This window comes from Prenolepis imparis, unplaced genomic scaffold, assembly GCF_030444845.1.
Source record: "Prenolepis imparis isolate NDT839.2.m4 unplaced genomic scaffold, iyPreImpa1.0 SCAF_3, whole genome shotgun sequence".
Lineage (NCBI taxonomy): Eukaryota > Metazoa > Arthropoda > Insecta > Hymenoptera > Formicidae > Prenolepis > Prenolepis imparis.
The window spans coordinates 780,139-798,309 of record NW_028141161.1 but is presented as its reverse complement, the minus strand read 5'-3'; the positions used below and the strand labels follow the sequence as shown (position 1 = coordinate 798,309).

Below are 18,171 nucleotides of genomic sequence, written 5' to 3'. Positions count from 1 at the left end.
TCCTGTATACAGGAATGATTCACAAAAAGTGTGACAAACCAATAACTTAATAATTTCAACTGGAACCCGCTATAAAATATTACATATTTAAATTTTACGACAAAAAGCAAGTAAATTTTATCTGGAATATTTGTTTAAAAAATAATTTCAAAAGTTATTATGATCAAACCATAAATTAATGAGACTTCATAGTTTTTGTTTTTTTTATTTTATGTTTGAACTGTTGATCATTCTTATCTAAACGCTTATAAATTCTCTCTACTAAAGAATTTTATTTAACTCTAAACATTTCTGGAATCATGCTAACGCAAGCTTCATGTATTCTTCGTTTTAAGTCTCCTTTTGTCATAGGTGGTATACCTTTGGATTCTATTTTTGATAGAAATATATCAAAGAAAAAGTCATGTCTCAACCAAATCTATGCCAACAGAAGACTTAAAACGGAGAAAAGGTGAAACTTGCGTTAACGTAACCCCAGAAATGTTATTTAGAATTAAACAAAATTTTGTAGAAAGAATTAATAAAATTAATAAAATTGTTTAGAAAATAACCAACAGTTCCAATATTTAATAAAGTAAAATTTAATTTATGGTTTTATTATTAGTTTAAATGCACTCTACTTTAAAGTTTAAATGTTTATAACTTTTGATAAAAACCTTTTTTTAAACAAATAGAATTAAAATATGTAATATTTTATAAAGGGTTCCATTTAAATTATATATAGTTATGCCCTTATATAGTTATACTCTTGAAGGGGATTTTATGTTTACGTAGTTAGAAAGGCCCCTCGAATACATAAAACTTTCTCATGAATAACTTTTTAATTCAACATATATTTTTAGAGTTATTGACTTGTTATACTTTACGTAGGTTATCCTGTATTACAATAGAAAGTTAAAAACTTGTACTCGTAGTAATATAAATTTTATTAGATAAATCTTATTAGATAATTCTTATTAATTAACAAAAGCTAGATAATTAACAAAATTATTAAATTAAATAATGCAATATTTTTTTATAAAGCACAAAATATGTCTAAATATTTTATAAAATATAAAATATATATACAGGATGTTTCAGAAATAGATGGACAAACTTTAAGAGCATATTCTACTTACTGTAAGAATGAAAAAAGTCATATAATCGTGGGTCCAGAAATACTTTCTTTCTAAGTTATAAACTTTATTTACAATAAATAGCATGCCATGCATCGATGTCTCATGAATTGTCCTTTATCTTTTATTAGAAATTAATAAGAAGTAATCAGATTGAATCCTTTGGATTTTTATATGGAGATATCTTAAGATTTTCATTTATAATATTTCTATTGCTATTGTGGTAGTTCTCTTAAATCGTATTGCTTCGTGTGATAAAATACGAAATACTCCAAGAACTTTTGAACGTCTTCTACAATCCACAATCTTCAACAATTAACATGAGACGTCGATACAAAGTACACATTGATGCGGAAGAAAATCATTTACAGCAATTTCATTAATAAAATATTCTTACCAAAGTAGTCTGTCATAAGTAAAAAATGTTTATAACTTGGAAAGGAAGTATTTCCAAACCTACATTCTTATTATATGACTTTTTTAATCCTTACAGTGAATGCATGTTCTTAAAATTTGTTGATCTATTTCGAAAATACCCTGTATACAAAAACGTACACAATATAAATATTTAACCAATAAAATATAATAATCATATAATACATCATATAATACTGTTTTTTATCTAGTTTTCAAGTAGGTAAAACGAGTTTTGTTTTGTAAGAAAAACTATTATCTCTATATATTTTATATATATTATTACCTCTGTACATTCCACATATTTAACTCTTCAACCTTACATTTCAATATGTGTGTGTGTGTGTGTGTGTGTGTGTGTGTATGTGTATATAAAAGTTTAATTAATAATCTCATCTATATTTAAATTCTGCATCAACAAATTTATTAGTTCAAAGCTTCCATCAACTTTAAATCATATATGAATATAAAAAAATATAAAGATCAATGAGCAGATATTTCCAAATTTGTATTGAAATGTAAGATTAAAAGTATTATAATTATTCTCAAACTAATCTTACAATATACATTAGCAATATACATATGCATATAACTTAGCAATATTTTATCAATGAAATTACTCACTTTTATCACTAATTCAGTTCTCACTTTTTTCAGCGATACATGTAATGGTCCTAAAATAAAAAATTGTATAACTCAGCGATACATGCAATGGTCCTAAAATAAAAAATTTTGTAAAATAATCAGTATTATATACTGTAAAAATATAAGTGTGATAAAATATAGCAATGTTTATTTTATAAAATTTGTTATTTTAGCACATTTGTATGTACATGTGTTGTCACTAAAAAACTGGAGACTGAATTAATGATAAAAGTAAGTAATTTGATTGATAAAATATTGTTAAAAGATATATACATGTATTGCTAAGAACAAAAATACATATTTTTATTGTTTGAAAATAATTACTCTTAATCTTACATTTCAATACAAATTTGTAAAAATATCTGTTTATTGATCTTTATATTTTTTCATATTTAAATGATTCAAACTTGATGGAAACTTTAATGGATTTGTTGCTGCAGAATTTAAATATAGAGATTGTTAACTAAACGTTTACACGCACGCACGCACGCACGCATACACACACACACACAAGTTAGTCTACTGTTTCTCTCTTTGGTAAATCTCTCTTTTATTATCAAATAAGTACTCAATTTTTTAGCGATATACTCAGTAGGCTTATAATAACATTTTATAAAATAAACATTACTATATATAGAAGGAGGTTTGTATTGACGACCAAAAACTGGACTAATTTGAATTCATTTATTGGATAAAATTCATAACGTTTCGACCTTAGGTTTAGGTCATTATCAAATGTGAAAGTCAGATGTATTAATTACGGTGTCAAATGAAATGCCATTATATAAATGGTATATGCGATGTAAGGATGGTTAATAATAAATATAATACGTGTGTCTTATGACATGACTAATCCGTAACTGTGACTAATTACTATATATATAGAGACACTGTGAAAATACTCATATATGTATACACACACACACACACACACACACACACACACACACACATATATATATGTATACATGTATACATATATATAATTATTGTACAAACAAAATAGAAGATAAAATCATACTAAAATTTTTTTCTTGAAACAGTACCTGTCCAGCAGTAATAAAATATTTCATGTTCTTTTTTCTTCACAGTAATAAGATTTCTTCATAAAATATAATACTTTACTCTTTATTAACATCTACCCGCTAAACAATATTCTGTTGCAAAAACGTTTTTGTAACATTGCAATATAGCCGTGCGACGTTTTACGTTTGGTTGCATTAACTTTTTGGTAACGTTTCAGGAACCAGAAATGTCCTGATTCAATTACCTTACATATGCGACGTCGAACTTGCAACGCGTTTTAGGCGTTTGAGAAATCTTATATGTGCGACGGCGCATTTACAACGTTTTTTGCGACGTTTGTAAAACTTGCATGAAACGTTAGGGAAACGTTACAAACTTTAATTCCAAAAACAACGTTTATACAACGTTCTTTATACAACGTTCCAGGAACTTATTTTCCGCTTCATGGTTAATTTGCAACGTTTTTGTAACGAATGTATAAGGCACAGTCTACAATGAGTCATTAATCGTTGATCAGATGTGTCCTAATAAGTCGTAAGTCATAATTATGACTTACGACTTAGGACACATCTGATCAACGATTAATGACTCATTGTAGACTGGGCTTTATATATTCGTTACATGAGTAATAATACGATCAGTGAAAAACAAAAATTATTCGCATATTAATTACATTTATTTTCATACACATACAACAATATTTTGTGATAAAATTAAAAAATATAAAACATCAATTATATAAGATATATTATTATATGTATATTTATAACATGTATTTTTAAGATATTTCTAATATTTATAAGATAAATATTATTATTTTAATATTGCACTATTAGTGCATTTGCAGGGTCGGCTGAACGCCATATATGAGTTCATGTACATTTCCTTAAAATTGAATTATCCGATCTGATTTCTAAGTGCTTTTGCCTAAGACAAGAAAAAAGACACAAAATCAATTCAGCTGTATAAAAATAGTAATTCATTTAAGTAGAATGAAAAAACCTGCTCTCTATCATGACGTGTTTTGGCATATTTAAGCCAGGCGGAAACATGATTTAAAAATTGTCTATCCGTTAACATCGGATAATGCTTTCGAGCAGCCTCTATAAAACGCAAGAAAAAATTAAAGATTAATAAATTGATTTATATAATTTTGTTTCAAGTTAGGTCAATGCAGAAAGTCTTACTTTTTATGATATCTATTAGCAGAAGTGAATTTATGGCAAAATTTCCTTTCTGGCCTTTCCATGAACATTTCATAGCCAATTTATTGGAAAACATTTTTTCCAAGCTATGTTTTATTTGATCTTGGGGTGAGTCTCCTCCAAGCAAATAGAAAAATGTTTCCTGAAGCATATAATTATTACAATTATAACGACATACTACATTTTTCATACATGAATAACGAACAGTCGAATAGTCGAAACATTACATATTTCAATATACATACTTCAGAGATTAATATGTAATAGAAAATTGTAAATATCAGTATATATATATACTGATATATATATATATATATATATATATATATATATATATATATATATATTAGATGATTGCAAAAGTTCGTGCCCGATTTGCATAGATGGATTAATAACTTCAAATCGGGCACGAACTTTTGCAATCATCCAATATATATATTCATGTAAAAATACTGTAAATATATATCAATTTAATTATTCTAAAAATTATGTGATATTTTAATAAAAAGTCTACGAAAATTATTAAAACATCTTTAAAGAGACGTATATATAATTTAAAAAATAATATAAAATTGCTAATGAGAGCAAAAGTTATGAATGTTAAAAAGAACTTAATTAATATTCAGATGTTTATTAAATGATAAATGTTTCAGTCCATTTCCGACCATCCTCTTTATAAAAATAATTTAAACTAAAAATAAAACAAAAAATATATATATATAATTATCAAACGACAGACTTTTATACCAGCATGCACCGAGATTTTTACTATATACTATTTTCTAACATATGTAGATAATCGTGTACTTTCTTTAATGCTAATTAATTGTAAAATTAACGCTTGTGTTCTGACTTCATATTCAATATAATAATTATATATTTTTTTATTTCTAGATTAAATATTGTTTTGAGAGTGGCCCAAAACATTTATCATTAAACAAATACCTGAATATTAATTAGTTCTTTTTATTATTTAACATCCATTAACAATTGTGTGGCTCTCATTAGTCGTTTTATATTATTATTTTTGAATTTGCTAGAGCCTTTTCTTATTTTTGTATATGATTTCATTTTGTAACGTCGAAATACACAAGACATTCAACTTACCATTTCATTTCGATATAATGAATCATTATTTAATTTGTTTTCCATTGATTGTAAATCAGTTTCAGTTTTTAACGGTAGATCTTGATAGATATCTATTGTTTCTTTTTCTTTGGCCTCAAATGTGTCGATTGAAATTTTCTTTAGAATAAGTTTTTGACATCTTTCTATAGAGTTTAGTTTTAATTCTAAACTTATAAGTTTATTAATGACAAATCGTTCGTACGGGTCAGATTCTATAAAAAATATTCAAAACACATGTTGGTTATATTTATAATTATATCCCAAACACCACGTATTTTCAAAAAATGTATAGAATAGAGGACAAGACGTTCTCTAAACATCTTTTGAATATATGTACTATTAAAGATATATGTACAGATAAAATATTAAATATAAAAAATGTAAGATACATATGTGTGATGTAAGATGTATAAAAATAAAATATAAAATCTATATATATTTAAAAAATTCAAAAATAGTGTTAGAAAAATGTTAGGAAAAATAGTTTAAGAATAAATGTGTGTGTATACTATATAATTCTGAACTACATTATAAATAATCAAGTAATTGAAATTGAAATAAAGAATTATACATATACACTAAAATATACAATATAATATATATATATATATATATATATAAAAAGTCGTAATTAAAATAAATGAAATTATGTGCATTATACCTTGCTTATTAATCAATGAATTTGATGATGCCTTGTTTTTCAATTGAATTGGCATGTTTGCATTAACTTCATCGACTTCATCAAACAATTGTTCTGCGGATGCATCAAGCACATTTTTATTACAATGCAGAGCTAAAAATAAAATGTTTATGTTATCATATTATTCCAACATAATTTTTAAAATTTAAAAATACTAGGAAAAATTAGTAAAACAGTAAATGTTATATTTTTATAATATATAAAAAATAATCGTAACTAAATAAATAAAATTGTGCATTGTACCTTGCTTATGAATTAATAGATTTGATGATGTCTTGTTTCTCAATTGAGTTGGCACGTTTGCATAAACTTCATCGACTTCATCACATAATTGTTCTGCGGATGCATCAAGCACGTTTTCATTACAATGCAGAGCTAACAAAATACGTCGTTATATTATTCCAACATAAGTTTTGAAATTAAAAAATACTAAAAAAAATTATTTTAAAAAAATGTAATATTTTTAAAATATATAAAAAATTATCGTAACTAAATAAATGAAATTGTGCATTGTACCTTGCTTATAAAATAAATTTGACGATGTTTTATTTCCTAGTTGAATTGGCAATTGTACATTAACTTCATCATCGGTTTCATCAAACGATGATTGTTCTGCGGGTGCATCAATCAAATTTTTATTGCAATTTAGAGCTGAAAATAATAAAATGTTTTTATTATATTATAAATGTTTATATAATATTTTAATAATTATAATGAATAAGTTAAAATCATACATGAATCATCTGTTCTTTTTTCTATATTTGTGTTTATGTTTGCAAACTTCTTTATTTGTGTTGCTGTACATTTTCTTTCCAAATTATTAACATCTGTAATTCATAAGCAGTGTTCTATTATTAAAATATTTTCTCTACTTAAATCTATTATTGTTACTTTTATATTATTATTAGATCGTACTTACCTTTTGGTGCATTTTTTGTAATTTTCGATGTTTTACTGGTTTCTGCAGTCATGGAATGCTTGTTTGGAAACTTTGGAATTTCTGAGACTAGTATCATTTCGTCTGATGATTCATCAGGATCGTTACTTGTTTCGTCAACAATTTTAGCAGCTCTAATTTTTCTCGACTTTTTTAAATTTTCTTCTATATCAGCGCCAGAGTTAATGTCGGATAATTCTTCGGCATCTTTTAGCTTTTTCCTTGCCACTCCATAGTTTTCTGAAAAAGTTTTTTTTAAATAAAACAGTAAATAATTTAATACAAATTTAATTTTATAAAATCATATTTTTTTATATTATTACAAAATAGCAACATATATATAGTGGCGGCCTAAAGCTATTTAATGTATCTTAATTACGATTTTAACATAAAAAGATTGAAATTTATGAAATGTGAGACATTTATTTTTTAAACAAGGGATCTTAAAAAGTTGGCCGCCACTGTATATTTATTATTTATTGTAAAAGAATAGTTCAGAATAATATATACAAAAAATATAACTATATTACTTACGAAATGTTCCATATATTTTTCGAATAGGATGCTCCAACCAAGTACATTCTGGCTCCTCCCTCAATTTAACTGCTTTATCATACCGCTTGTTGTTCGTAAAATTTGGCCAAAAAGCTTTCTTTAAGTCTCCACTTAACCAATTATTTGGTATAACTTGCAGTCCATCTTCGAATTCCACGATTGCATAAAATTTATCAGTCATTCTGTGTCAATGAATATTAATTACTTATATTTCATTGTGTATTAATGGGAAAACTGCGTATTTAACATTTTCGTATGGCAATTTGACATATTTTTTTATCACATTTTTCAATGGCCATGATTTCAAATCTGATAATGATTTTACGGAATAAATCCCAAGCAACGATGATGAGCAAGGTATATTAAATAAATCTTCCTTTTCCAAAAATTCGTATCCAATAATAACTGGAATATTTCGTTTTTTGCAGTGTGCCACGTTTTCAATACATACTATAGCACCGCAATTTAAACCACAACAATTATCTGCATGTGAGCCAGTTTTAAATGTTATTCCGTTGACATATTTGATAATTTTATATTGTGGATTATTGCAGTCGAGTAAAAGTGGACCATCGTCATGTAATGTAATTAAAGTGGGATGTATCAGGATAGAATCTGACAAATTAGTCAATGTACTTAATCTACTTGATGTACTTAAATTTTCTTTTTCAATACATCTTCGTACTACTTGTTCCAAAGGTTTTTCTGCTTTTCTGAGATATTTTTTAAACACTTGCATGTGATTCTCAAACCTGAACGCACAAAAATTGTCGAGTGGTCCAAATTTTTTTACATCGTCAACAAGATGTACGAGACTATGAATATTATGCGACACGTTTTGCACTCCATAAATCTTGATAAATGTTTTGATAAAAAAAAGAATCATATCTTGTGCATAAGATAAATGTTCATCATACAAAGTTTTTGAACACAAGATTCTAATAATAACATGCAGTGTCATAAAATGGGTGTACACACTTTTTTTCAATATTGAGTTGAAAGCCAATGGACCTGTATACAACAATATTTGTCTATATTCCGTAGCTTTCCATAATTTAATGTAATCTATTTTGCGTGACTTTCTTGCGAATTCTACAGGTATCGATGGCTTTAATTGAGTTGTTAGACGTGTTGATATTTCTTCAATGGCTCTATGTTGTAGCCGATAATAGAATTCTCCATTCAACCATAAATACATTAATTTCCGCATAATTCCCAAACACACTAGGTGCATATAATCCATGGGAACATTTGTAACTGCTTTGAAATGAGATATTTTGAGTAGACTGCATGTTATATCTGGCTTATGATAACTGTCATCAATTTTTTGAATAAAATCATTATCTGATCTAATTGGTGCATCAATTTGTGGGAAGCATATACGATTTCCGACATATTCTCCTTCTGTTGTGCATTTAGTGCAACTTGAATATCCGGAATGCCCTTTTACACATAGCACAAATGCTTTTGCCGGTGTATCACATATTAATGCTTCTATTCTGCATTGTATATTACGACTATTGACATATATTCCATTTTCACACATTTCTGCAGCCTCGTTCACAAAATCTTTTAAAAAATCATTAACATTTGCAGGTTTTTCAGTTCCATGATAAATTCCTATTGTAAATACATTATTATATGGAAAAATTGAACCAAGTATGGGCCAAAATTGTTGTTGCGATGATTTTGAGAGTGGTAATCCATCGACATTAATAGCAATTTTTATACTATCAATATTGTTCTTCATGGAGGTTAATATATTCAACATAGACTTTTGCAATCCAAAATGATAGTAAATTCCTGGCTCTACTACACGTATATCTTGTTTTCTCGGAGTTTTTAAAAGTGAACGTGCATCTACAGATAATGATGAAAAACATGAATGTTTTTTTAATCTTTGAAGTAATGCTTTTAGAGCCGTATGTGAAATTTGGTGTTGCACAGCCCAGATAGCAAGATCATTTTTCAAATTGTCATCTGTTACATTTGCATCTTCAGATGCTAAATCAGTTTGTGATTCATAAGAATCGCTAACGGAAGACTGTTGCATGTTCGATACATTGTTACTACTTTCGTTCCACTCGTGAACATTATAATTTTCGATTACAGCATTCTCAGCAGCTTGAATGTTTTTTACTTCTGAATTTACTATAGAAACATTTTCCAAATGTTCTGTGCATTTATAAGTAATGTTACTATATGACGCTGTAGTCGTACTTAATAAACCATCGCAAACAATTTCGGATTCTTGTACAGCTAATCTTTTTAAATGTCGTTTTGATACACATGCAGCGTCTTTTCTTGAGCGCTTTTTATCCATTTTTTTTCTTTTCTGTTAACATATTGTGAAACTGATAAATATATTAACTATTAAATATATAATTTAATATTTAATTATTATGTCGATATTATAATATATATATACATATATATGTTAATAAAATTGATGTTATAAAATAAAATATTGCTGTTAAAATTGTTAAAATATAATATTGGTAAAATTGTATGGTAAAATTGTAATTATACAGGGTGTCCCATTTAAAAGAATACATTGGAATATCTGAAGGGAAAGTATTTTAGAGAAAAATATTTCAAACCAAAAAGTTGTATGGCTTCAAGAGAGATATAAGATAGTGACAAAGATTTGATTCTTTGGATAATTGTTTGAAGGTCACATAAAGGTCACCTTCAATTTCTTAAATGGGACTTACTATTTTTATTGAATATTTTTGTAGCTTATCTTAAGAACTTTCCAAAACACTAAAGTATTTTTTGAGTTATAAAGCTTGAAGTCTACAATTTTTGACATAAAATTTAAAATATTTTGTAAAATATTCTGTTTTTAATAATCTAATCTTAATACTTTTATACATGGAATAATGAGAGACCTATCAATTGGTGTAAAGAAAACACATAGTTGCTTTTCAGAAAAAGTACGCAGCTGCATGTTGCAAATTACTTGTTTAAAAAGCAACTGTGTTTTTTTTACACGAATGTATTGATCTCATTATTCTGTGTATGAAAGTTTTAAGATAAGACTACCGAAAACTGAATGTTTCTCAAGATATTTTATATTTTGTCAAAATATTGTAAACTTTAACAAAAATACTTAATGAAAAATAACTCAATAAAAGTGTTTTGGGAAACTTTCGAGGTAAGCTGCAAGAATATGCTATAAAAAAATAAGATTCCATTTAAGAAATTGAAAATTTTTTTGTCTCCTTCAAAATAATTATCTAAGGTCAAATCAATGGCACCATCTTATGTCCCCCAAACAACTTTTGTCTAAAACCTTTTTCTCTAAAATGTTTTCTTGAGCAGATATTCCAGTGTATTCTTTTAAATGGGATATTTTGTGTATGTACAGGGACCACACAATAATTTTGTCTACCTGAAATATCTCTGGTTATTTTTAAAGATTACAATTTAAATGAAATAATTTTTAATTTTTTTAAAATATATATTTTATTTTATTTATTTATCATTTGTTTTATTATTTATTTCATTAAATTTATTTTATTATTTATTTTATACTTATATAAATATATTTTATACTTAAATATAAATACACATACACATAATACAAATAAAATAATAAATAGTACACAGTAAAAATAAGAAAATATTCAATCCATTTACCCAAGTTATAACTTTTTATATTGTAGCCAAAAATGATGTACAGTTCAAAATTTTCAGAAAACTGTTTCTCATTATTTTAGAAAATCTTATTAAAAAATGAAAATGAAATTTTTGAAATTTTAGTTATTTTTAAATTCATTTTGCCTCTAACATTAGCATTAATTAGTACTTTCCAGTTAAATTATATATACATAATTATATATTTGATACGTAAACATTTTTGTAAAATATAAAATAATTTAGTGTAGTAGTGAATTTAAATAAGACTTTAGTAATTTTAAATCGTTTTACAAGTAATTGCAATAACAGCTAGTTTACTTACACTAAAAAATATCATTAAATCTTACTTGATTTGTTGTGATTTGTTGAGTCCGCAGTTTATATTTCCTTGTTTTAAATATATACTGTAAATATCCCACGTATATATATGTATATAATTTTTCTTATTTCCCAGAAAGTATTAGATCATGAAGTTGATAATAATGTTCTTTTTGTGCAAACGCTGTAACATATAATAATAATTTCACATAAGAATACATTTAATAATATCTAACATATATTTAATAAGCTATATGTTGTTACTGCAATTAACTTTTAAAATCATTTTAAAAATTAATTGCAGTAATAACTTAGCTCTTACTTAATCGCACACTATATAATTAAAATATGTTATAAAACTCACTTGATTTTTGCGAATCCAGAGTTTCACTTTTATTTTTTACATATCCCATCTATATATATATATGTGTGTGTATGCGGAGATACTTTTTCTTTAGAAAGATTCTGCAGAGATCACAAAGTGATAATTGATATAATAAACGACAATTGATAATGACGTTCTTTTTTTGTGCAAATAACACTGTAACATATAATGAGAACTTCATATAAGAATACATATATTAATATATATATTAGTTGTTACTGCAATTAACTTTTAAAACGGTTTTAAAAGCCTAGTTAACATATTATTTTATATGTATGCAATATCTTTCATTCATTATCAATGTGTAATACAAATATAGAGTATTGGCATACATTAGTCTTTTAAGATCGTTTTAAAAGTTAATTGCAGTAACAATTAGCTTACTTAATCGTACACACTATATAATTAAAATATGTTATAAAACTCACTTGATTTTTGAATCCAGAGTTTCACTTTTATTTTTCACATTTACATCTCATCTATATATGTATATATGTGTATGCGGAGAACACTTTTTCTTTAGAAAGATTCTGCAGAGATCACAAAATGATAATTGATATAATATACGACAATTGATAATGACGTCCTTTTTTGTGCAAATGCTGTAACATAATAATAAGAATTTCACATAAAAATACATATTTTTGATACATTATAATATTCGATTGTGAGGTTATAATTTGCATTAATGAGGTTAATTTGTGTGTTTATAATTATGAAGTATTAATAAATCATTGAATAGCTTTTATAAAATACCCTTTTTACATTTAATTTATTTGAAAATAAAAAGGATTACCTGCGATTAATCACAATCGTAATATAATTGCACCAGATTGCACATAGCACTTGCACGTGGTCAGTGAAGAAGAAGAAGGAAAAGACAAATGACGGCAATAGCGGAAATTACGTATCCAAAATGGCATACATATCCGGTCATAAGTAAAAATGCGCGTAATTCAATAGTATATTATGAGAATATACGAAAAATAATATACTATAAGAGATATTAAAAGTACATTCTGAGAATATACGAGAATATACGAAAAATAATATACTACACAAGATGTTCTGATAATATCCTGTGAATATACGAAAAATAATATACTACACAAGATATAGAGATGTTCTCAGTATATTACGTACAGTACGTACATTCACAGAATGAATATAGAATATTCGTACGATATCATGTGCTGTGTGGGATATGAATATTTATATTTTTAATAGATAACAAAAAATAGAAAGAAAAAGAGAAAGAGAAAAACAGTGGAAATCAAAAAGAGAGAAAAAGAGAGAGAGAAAAGAAGAAAGCTTTATTTAAAATTAAAGAAGAGAAAAAAAATAAGTGAAAGAGAGGGATAAAAGAGATAATATATACATAATATATAAATACATTTTCAGAATTTAAATTTTATTCAATAACATAAAGAACATGAACATTTAAATTTCAATACTTTCTTATTATATTAATCCTTTTATAATCCTTCTTATGTAATCTTCTTTATATATAAAATAAATGTAATTAATTTGAAATTTATAATCCTTCTTATGTAATCTTCTTTATATATAAAATAAATGTGATTAATTTGAATTCCTCTTGCTTCGATTCTGCAAAAAATAACAAATTTATTATATACATGTGTGTGTGTGTGTGTTGTATGCACGTGTACAAGTTAATTCGAAACTAACCGACACGTTTGATAAAGATTGGTAAAGTAAACATTTTAACAATGATATAAAGTTAATTATACTATAGAATTCTTTGAAATGAAAATTTCTAGATAACCTCTAGGCAATAATATAGGCTTATTGATATATTTTTATTGCTTTTATACGGAGTTATACAATGTTTTAATCTTCTTGAGATATAAAAAATAAAAAAAACAAACTAAATTCTATTTTTCAAGGTAAACTTTGTTTTTAAAGCGTATACAAAAAAAATCAATAATTTATTGTAGGATTCAAACAGCGTCCGATATCCAATATATGATATCCGATATCCAATAAGAAAATTTGATTTCTAGAGTTTTGTCAGAGTTTCTAAAAATCAAATCAAATTTTCTTATTGGGTATAGGATATTGGACGCAGTGTAAATCCTGCATAAAGTTTGATAAATTTAATAATAAACTTTATAAATTAAAAATATAGTTCTTTAATATTTGCACAATAATGGTACCTGTGTGTGATTAAATGCATCTTCTATTTTTCTCTTTAGTGTACATGTACCGTTGAGAAGTTCCAATATTTGCATGTGTCCAGCAATTTTTTAAATATCTTTTAAGTTGTTTACTATTAAATACGGCGGCATAGATAGTGTGTTGGAAATAAGATGTATCTATAATCTCTGACTCGGACAAATAAACTCATCTGTGAACAGACACACATTTATCTTCCCAGTTGCTCTTCTAATTCACGAAAAATCGGTTCACTGTAGGTGAATAGAGAAGACAAAGGATTCACTGTAGATGAATGGAGGAGACTCGGGTAACGTGCGTGATGACTTCAGGAAGGCCTCGACGATAATGATATGATATATAGTATATATATGGTATACAAATCTCAAGCGCGTTCACGAATTGAAAGCCGACTTTATTCGACTTGGAGACGAAGCTTTATGAAATGAAAACTGAAGAGTGGCAATATACACTGACTTCGGTATGATTCGGATATTTTCGTAACATGTGTGAAAGAAAAAAAGATTAAAGACGCGGTCCATATGAGGGCTAGTAACGTAAATGTTCCAATGGTTGGACGTTTGTGGGATACATATGTATTAGATTCATTCAATATGATTTTTGATATATTGAAACAATTTTTAGTTTTTCAAATATTTATATTTATCGAATAAAATATCTACTATTTAAAAAGTGCACAAATTTTTGTTTATTGAATACCTAATACATATAACATAAAATTATGGGGAGGGCGGAGGAGGTGGAGGAGAGAGTGGAGGTAGGGAAAATTGGATAAGAGAGTTGAAGAGGTGACGGAGGAAATGAAGGTGAGATGGAAAAAGCAGGATCAAAGGCAGGGGAAATAAGAATGTGAGTGGAGAGAAGGTAACGAGGCTGGAGAGGAGAGACGGGAAGGATGAGGAAAAGGAAGAAGCTAGGTGGCGCAGGCGGCAAGTGAGGAAGAATGATGGCGCGGGTACGGAGGAGGCAGGAGAAGGGTGAGAGGGCGCCACGAGGACAGAGGTAGAATTCGATGGATCGATGGATCGATTGCTCGATCGATGGATAGGCCGATATAGCTGGTAGTGCAAGAAGACAGGAGAGGTAGGAACACGGGGGATGGTGATGCCAGATGTGAGACGGAGAAGCGGTTGGCAGAGGAATGTAAGGGAAGCAGAGTGGAGAGGGCGCCACAGGGAAAAATCGAGGTGGCGCACCGAGGAATATCAATAGGAGGAAGAGAACATGGGAAGGAAGAGAGACGGTATTGTGTCGAAGGAAAAGTGTAAGAATAAAGGGATAATAATGGATAAAAAGAAGAAAGAAGAGGAGAAGATAGAAGAACTGAAGGAGATAAGGAAACTATTGAAAAAGGTAGTAAGTTTGATGGAGGAGACGAGAAGGAGAGGAGAGAAGAAGGAAGAAAGAAGGAGAGGTATTGAGGAAAGGTTAGAGAGGTTAGAGAGGACAGAGAGAGGAGGAAAAGGGAAGGAAGGCGAGAAGGAGAAGGGAGCGAAGGAATCAGCGGAGGAAAAGGGGGAAGAAGAAAGCAAGGACAAGAAGGGCAGGAATGAAGCATTGAAGAGGGATGAGGATGGTGGAGAGAGAAGATGGAGTGAAGTGCTGGAGAATACGGAGGAGAAGAGGAAGGAGAAAAAGAGTGTAGTGGAAACGAAAGATAGAAGTGGAGGAGTACGTAGAGGGCAGAAGGAGGAGAGTGAAGAAGAGGAGGAGAGGAAGGCGAGAAAGAAAATAGGCGAAGAAGGAAGAAGGGAGAAGGGGATAGGAAAAAGGTTGGATAAGGTAAAAGTGAGCTGGAAAGAAGAGGATAAGGAGGAAAGCTGGTGGGTAATGACAGAAAAGAAGAAGAGAGAGGTAGCAGGAAGAAAAGAAGAGGAAGAAGAAAAGAAGGGAGAAAATGAGAAGAGGGAAGAGGATAGCGAGGAAAAAGTGGAAAGACCTAGCGAGTGGAGAAGCGATAGGAGCAGTGAAGAAGGATGCAGAAGGAAGAGGGAAGAAGAGACAGAGGAAAAGAGAAAGAAGCTGGAACGGCAGGGTAGTGAGAGAAGGGTAAGAGAGAGGATGGTGGAGGCGGAGAGAAGAAAGAAGAGGAAGAAGAACGTAGTGTGGAGAGGGATAGACGGAAAGGACCGGGAAGAAAGAAGAGCATTCATGGAAGGGATGGTAGAGAGGGAACTAGGGAGAGAAGCGGAGGTTGGGCAGATGCTGGAAGATGAGAGGAAATGGAAGGCGGTCTCCTCCTTCTGCTTCAAGGTTATGACGCAGAAGGAGGAGGCAGAGAGGGAGCGGGAGAGACGAGGGAGACGGGGTAGGCAAACGCTTACCCCCGAATCCCGCGAAGAAAGGGACGACCCCACCTGGGCGCCCCGGCGAGGAAGGGCCGAGAGGGCGCGAGAGAGAGACGGTGCCCGAGGTAGAGGGGGCGGCGGCGGGGGCGGCCCGCCGAGGCGGGGACGCGGAGGCGGACCCCCTCGTCGCCGGACGAGAGGACGTCCACCCGATGGGGTGGATTAGGAGGGAGGTCGGGCGGGGGACGTTGTGCCCCCCTCGCTCGAGGAAGAAAGAAGAGGAGGAGGCCCGTAAGGACGGAGTAGTTGAGCGAGGGGTGCCGTGTCCCTCTCGCCCAGCGAGTGAGGGAGGCCCATGAGGGCGGAGTAGTTCTGGTTGGAGGGCGGGGGCGGGTGTTGCCCGGCTGGCGGCCGCACGGCGAAAGCCCTGCGGCCGGGAGTCGGGCGGCGTCCGCCCTCGCCCCTGCCGAGTTCCTCCCCTAGGGGAGGCCCTCGGCGATGTCCCCGGGCCGATGGTCGAATCCCGTAAAGGGTGGGAACCGCGGCCCGGGGGCACGGGGGGATCATAGGGACTCAGATACCGAGTCTCATTGCACGTGATCCCCCCGGGAAGGGACGCGGCAGTGGCGGCCCTCTCACCGGTGCCCTAGAGCGCCGGTGGGAGGGCAACACTGCCTGCGGCGAGGGTTCCCCCCCCCCTTCTGGGGGGAACTCCCGGGTGAAGAGCTCCCGGACCGTCGACCGAATCTCTCGTCCCTCTAGGGAGGGAGAGGGAGCCCCGCTCTAGGAGCGGGGGGTGGCGGCTCGAGTGGGAATACTCGAGCTGTGACCCCACCCCCAAAACTTTTTGGGAGGGCGCGACGTGGGGGCGGTGTCCCCCTGCGCCGCAATCGGGATGGACCGCACGATGGTTTCGCGGGGGAGAGTATCTTCCTTTCGGGGAAGATGCTCTCCTGAGAAGGCTAGGCCTGGGGATGGCAAGAAGTAATGTTTCGGCAATTCCTTGCCACCCCCGTAAGCGAAGGCACCCGCTGTGGTTTTAGTGAGGTAAGTCTTGGACCCCACCGCCGATCCACACGTGGATCGGTGATGGGGGACAAGGAGTCCCACATAACCCTCATCCCCTACCCGGGGGGTGAGTGGTACTATGAGGTTTCCACAGCGCAAAAAAAAAAAAAAGAGTGAAGCGGAAATAAAGGGGGTAACGGAAAGGATAGGGGAGGCAGGGACAAGGGTATTAATAGTAGAGATGGAGGAGGTAGAGGACAAGGAGGAGCTATTAGAAAGGGGATGGGAGTTTAGGAGGAGGTGGGGAGTAAAGGTCGATGAGGATATGACATTGGAGGAAAGGAAGATGCGATGGAAGATAAGGGAAAAGGCGAGGATGAAGAGAGCGAAAGGGAAATGTGTGGTTGATACAAGCAGGAGGTTATGGATAGATGGGAGGGAGTGGAAATGGGATGAGGGGCGAATGCTCTGGAAGAAAAGGGGTAGAGAAGTAGTGTAGGAGGGATGTAGGAGAAAATGGAATAGAGGAAGAGGTGAGTTGGAGAGGAGAAAAGGTAGACAGGATTGAATGAAGGGTGTAGAGGAAGGAGGGGAGAAGGTTGAATGGAG

General features: G+C 31.3%; 2 protein-coding genes and 1 long non-coding RNA gene across 4 annotated transcripts; all 3 read right to left on the bottom strand.

Annotated features, from left to right (window-relative positions):
* Positions 1 to 4,097: 4,097 nt before the first annotated feature.
* On the bottom strand, positions 4,098 to 11,785 carry LOC145933532 (uncharacterized). Of its 2 annotated transcripts, XM_083033313.1 has the most exons (5): positions 11,715 to 11,785; positions 9,446 to 10,060; positions 4,388 to 4,547; positions 4,203 to 4,303; positions 4,098 to 4,127 (listed from the first exon to the last, which is right to left on the bottom strand). In XM_083033313.1, the coding sequence occupies exons 2-5, from the start codon at positions 10,046 to 10,048 to the stop codon at positions 4,098 to 4,100; spliced, it is 894 nt and encodes a 297-aa protein (XP_082889439.1). In that variant the 5' UTR covers positions 10,049 to 10,060; positions 11,715 to 11,785. The 2 variants fall into 2 exon arrangements, with proteins under 2 accessions (XP_082889439.1, XP_082889438.1); XM_083033312.1 differs by lacking the exons at positions 4,098 to 4,127; positions 4,203 to 4,303; positions 4,388 to 4,547 and having other exon boundaries at positions 7,931 to 10,060.
* Positions 5,339 to 7,906, bottom strand: LOC145933710 (uncharacterized). The gene is made up of 8 exons (XM_083033688.1): positions 7,705 to 7,906; positions 7,153 to 7,410; positions 6,968 to 7,060; positions 6,750 to 6,884; positions 6,477 to 6,608; positions 6,195 to 6,326; positions 5,513 to 5,745; positions 5,339 to 5,350 (listed from the first exon to the last, which is right to left on the bottom strand). Exons 1-8 carry the CDS (start codon positions 7,904 to 7,906, stop codon positions 5,339 to 5,341), a joined length of 1,197 nt encoding a protein of 398 aa, XP_082889814.1.
* A 270-nt stretch (positions 11,786 to 12,055) lies between the features above and the next one.
* LOC145934064 (uncharacterized) lies at positions 12,056 to 12,948 on the bottom strand. The gene is made up of 3 exons (XR_014424984.1): positions 12,867 to 12,948; positions 12,499 to 12,672; positions 12,056 to 12,226 (listed from the first exon to the last, which is right to left on the bottom strand). It is a non-coding gene; the product is annotated as an uncharacterized LOC145934064 (long non-coding RNA).
* Between the last annotated feature and the right edge of the window lie 5,223 nt (positions 12,949 to 18,171).

Excerpts from the sequence above, each read along its gene's own strand:
- LOC145933532 (XM_083033312.1), bottom strand. The coding sequence starts at position 10,048 with ATGGATAAAAAGCGCTCAAGAAAAGACGCTGCATGTGTATCAAAACGA.
- LOC145933710 (XM_083033688.1), bottom strand. The coding sequence starts at position 7,906 with ATGACTGATAAATTTTATGCAATCGTGGAATTCGAAGATGGACTGCAA. Across the intron at positions 7,061-7,152 it reads TACAAAAAATGCACCAAAAG|ATGTTAATAATTTGGAAAGA; the intron begins GTAAGTACGATC and ends TATGAATTACAG. Across the intron at positions 5,746-6,194 it reads TTCATTGATTAATAAGCAAG|AATCTGACCCGTACGAACGA; the intron begins GTATAATGCACA and ends TATTTTTTATAG.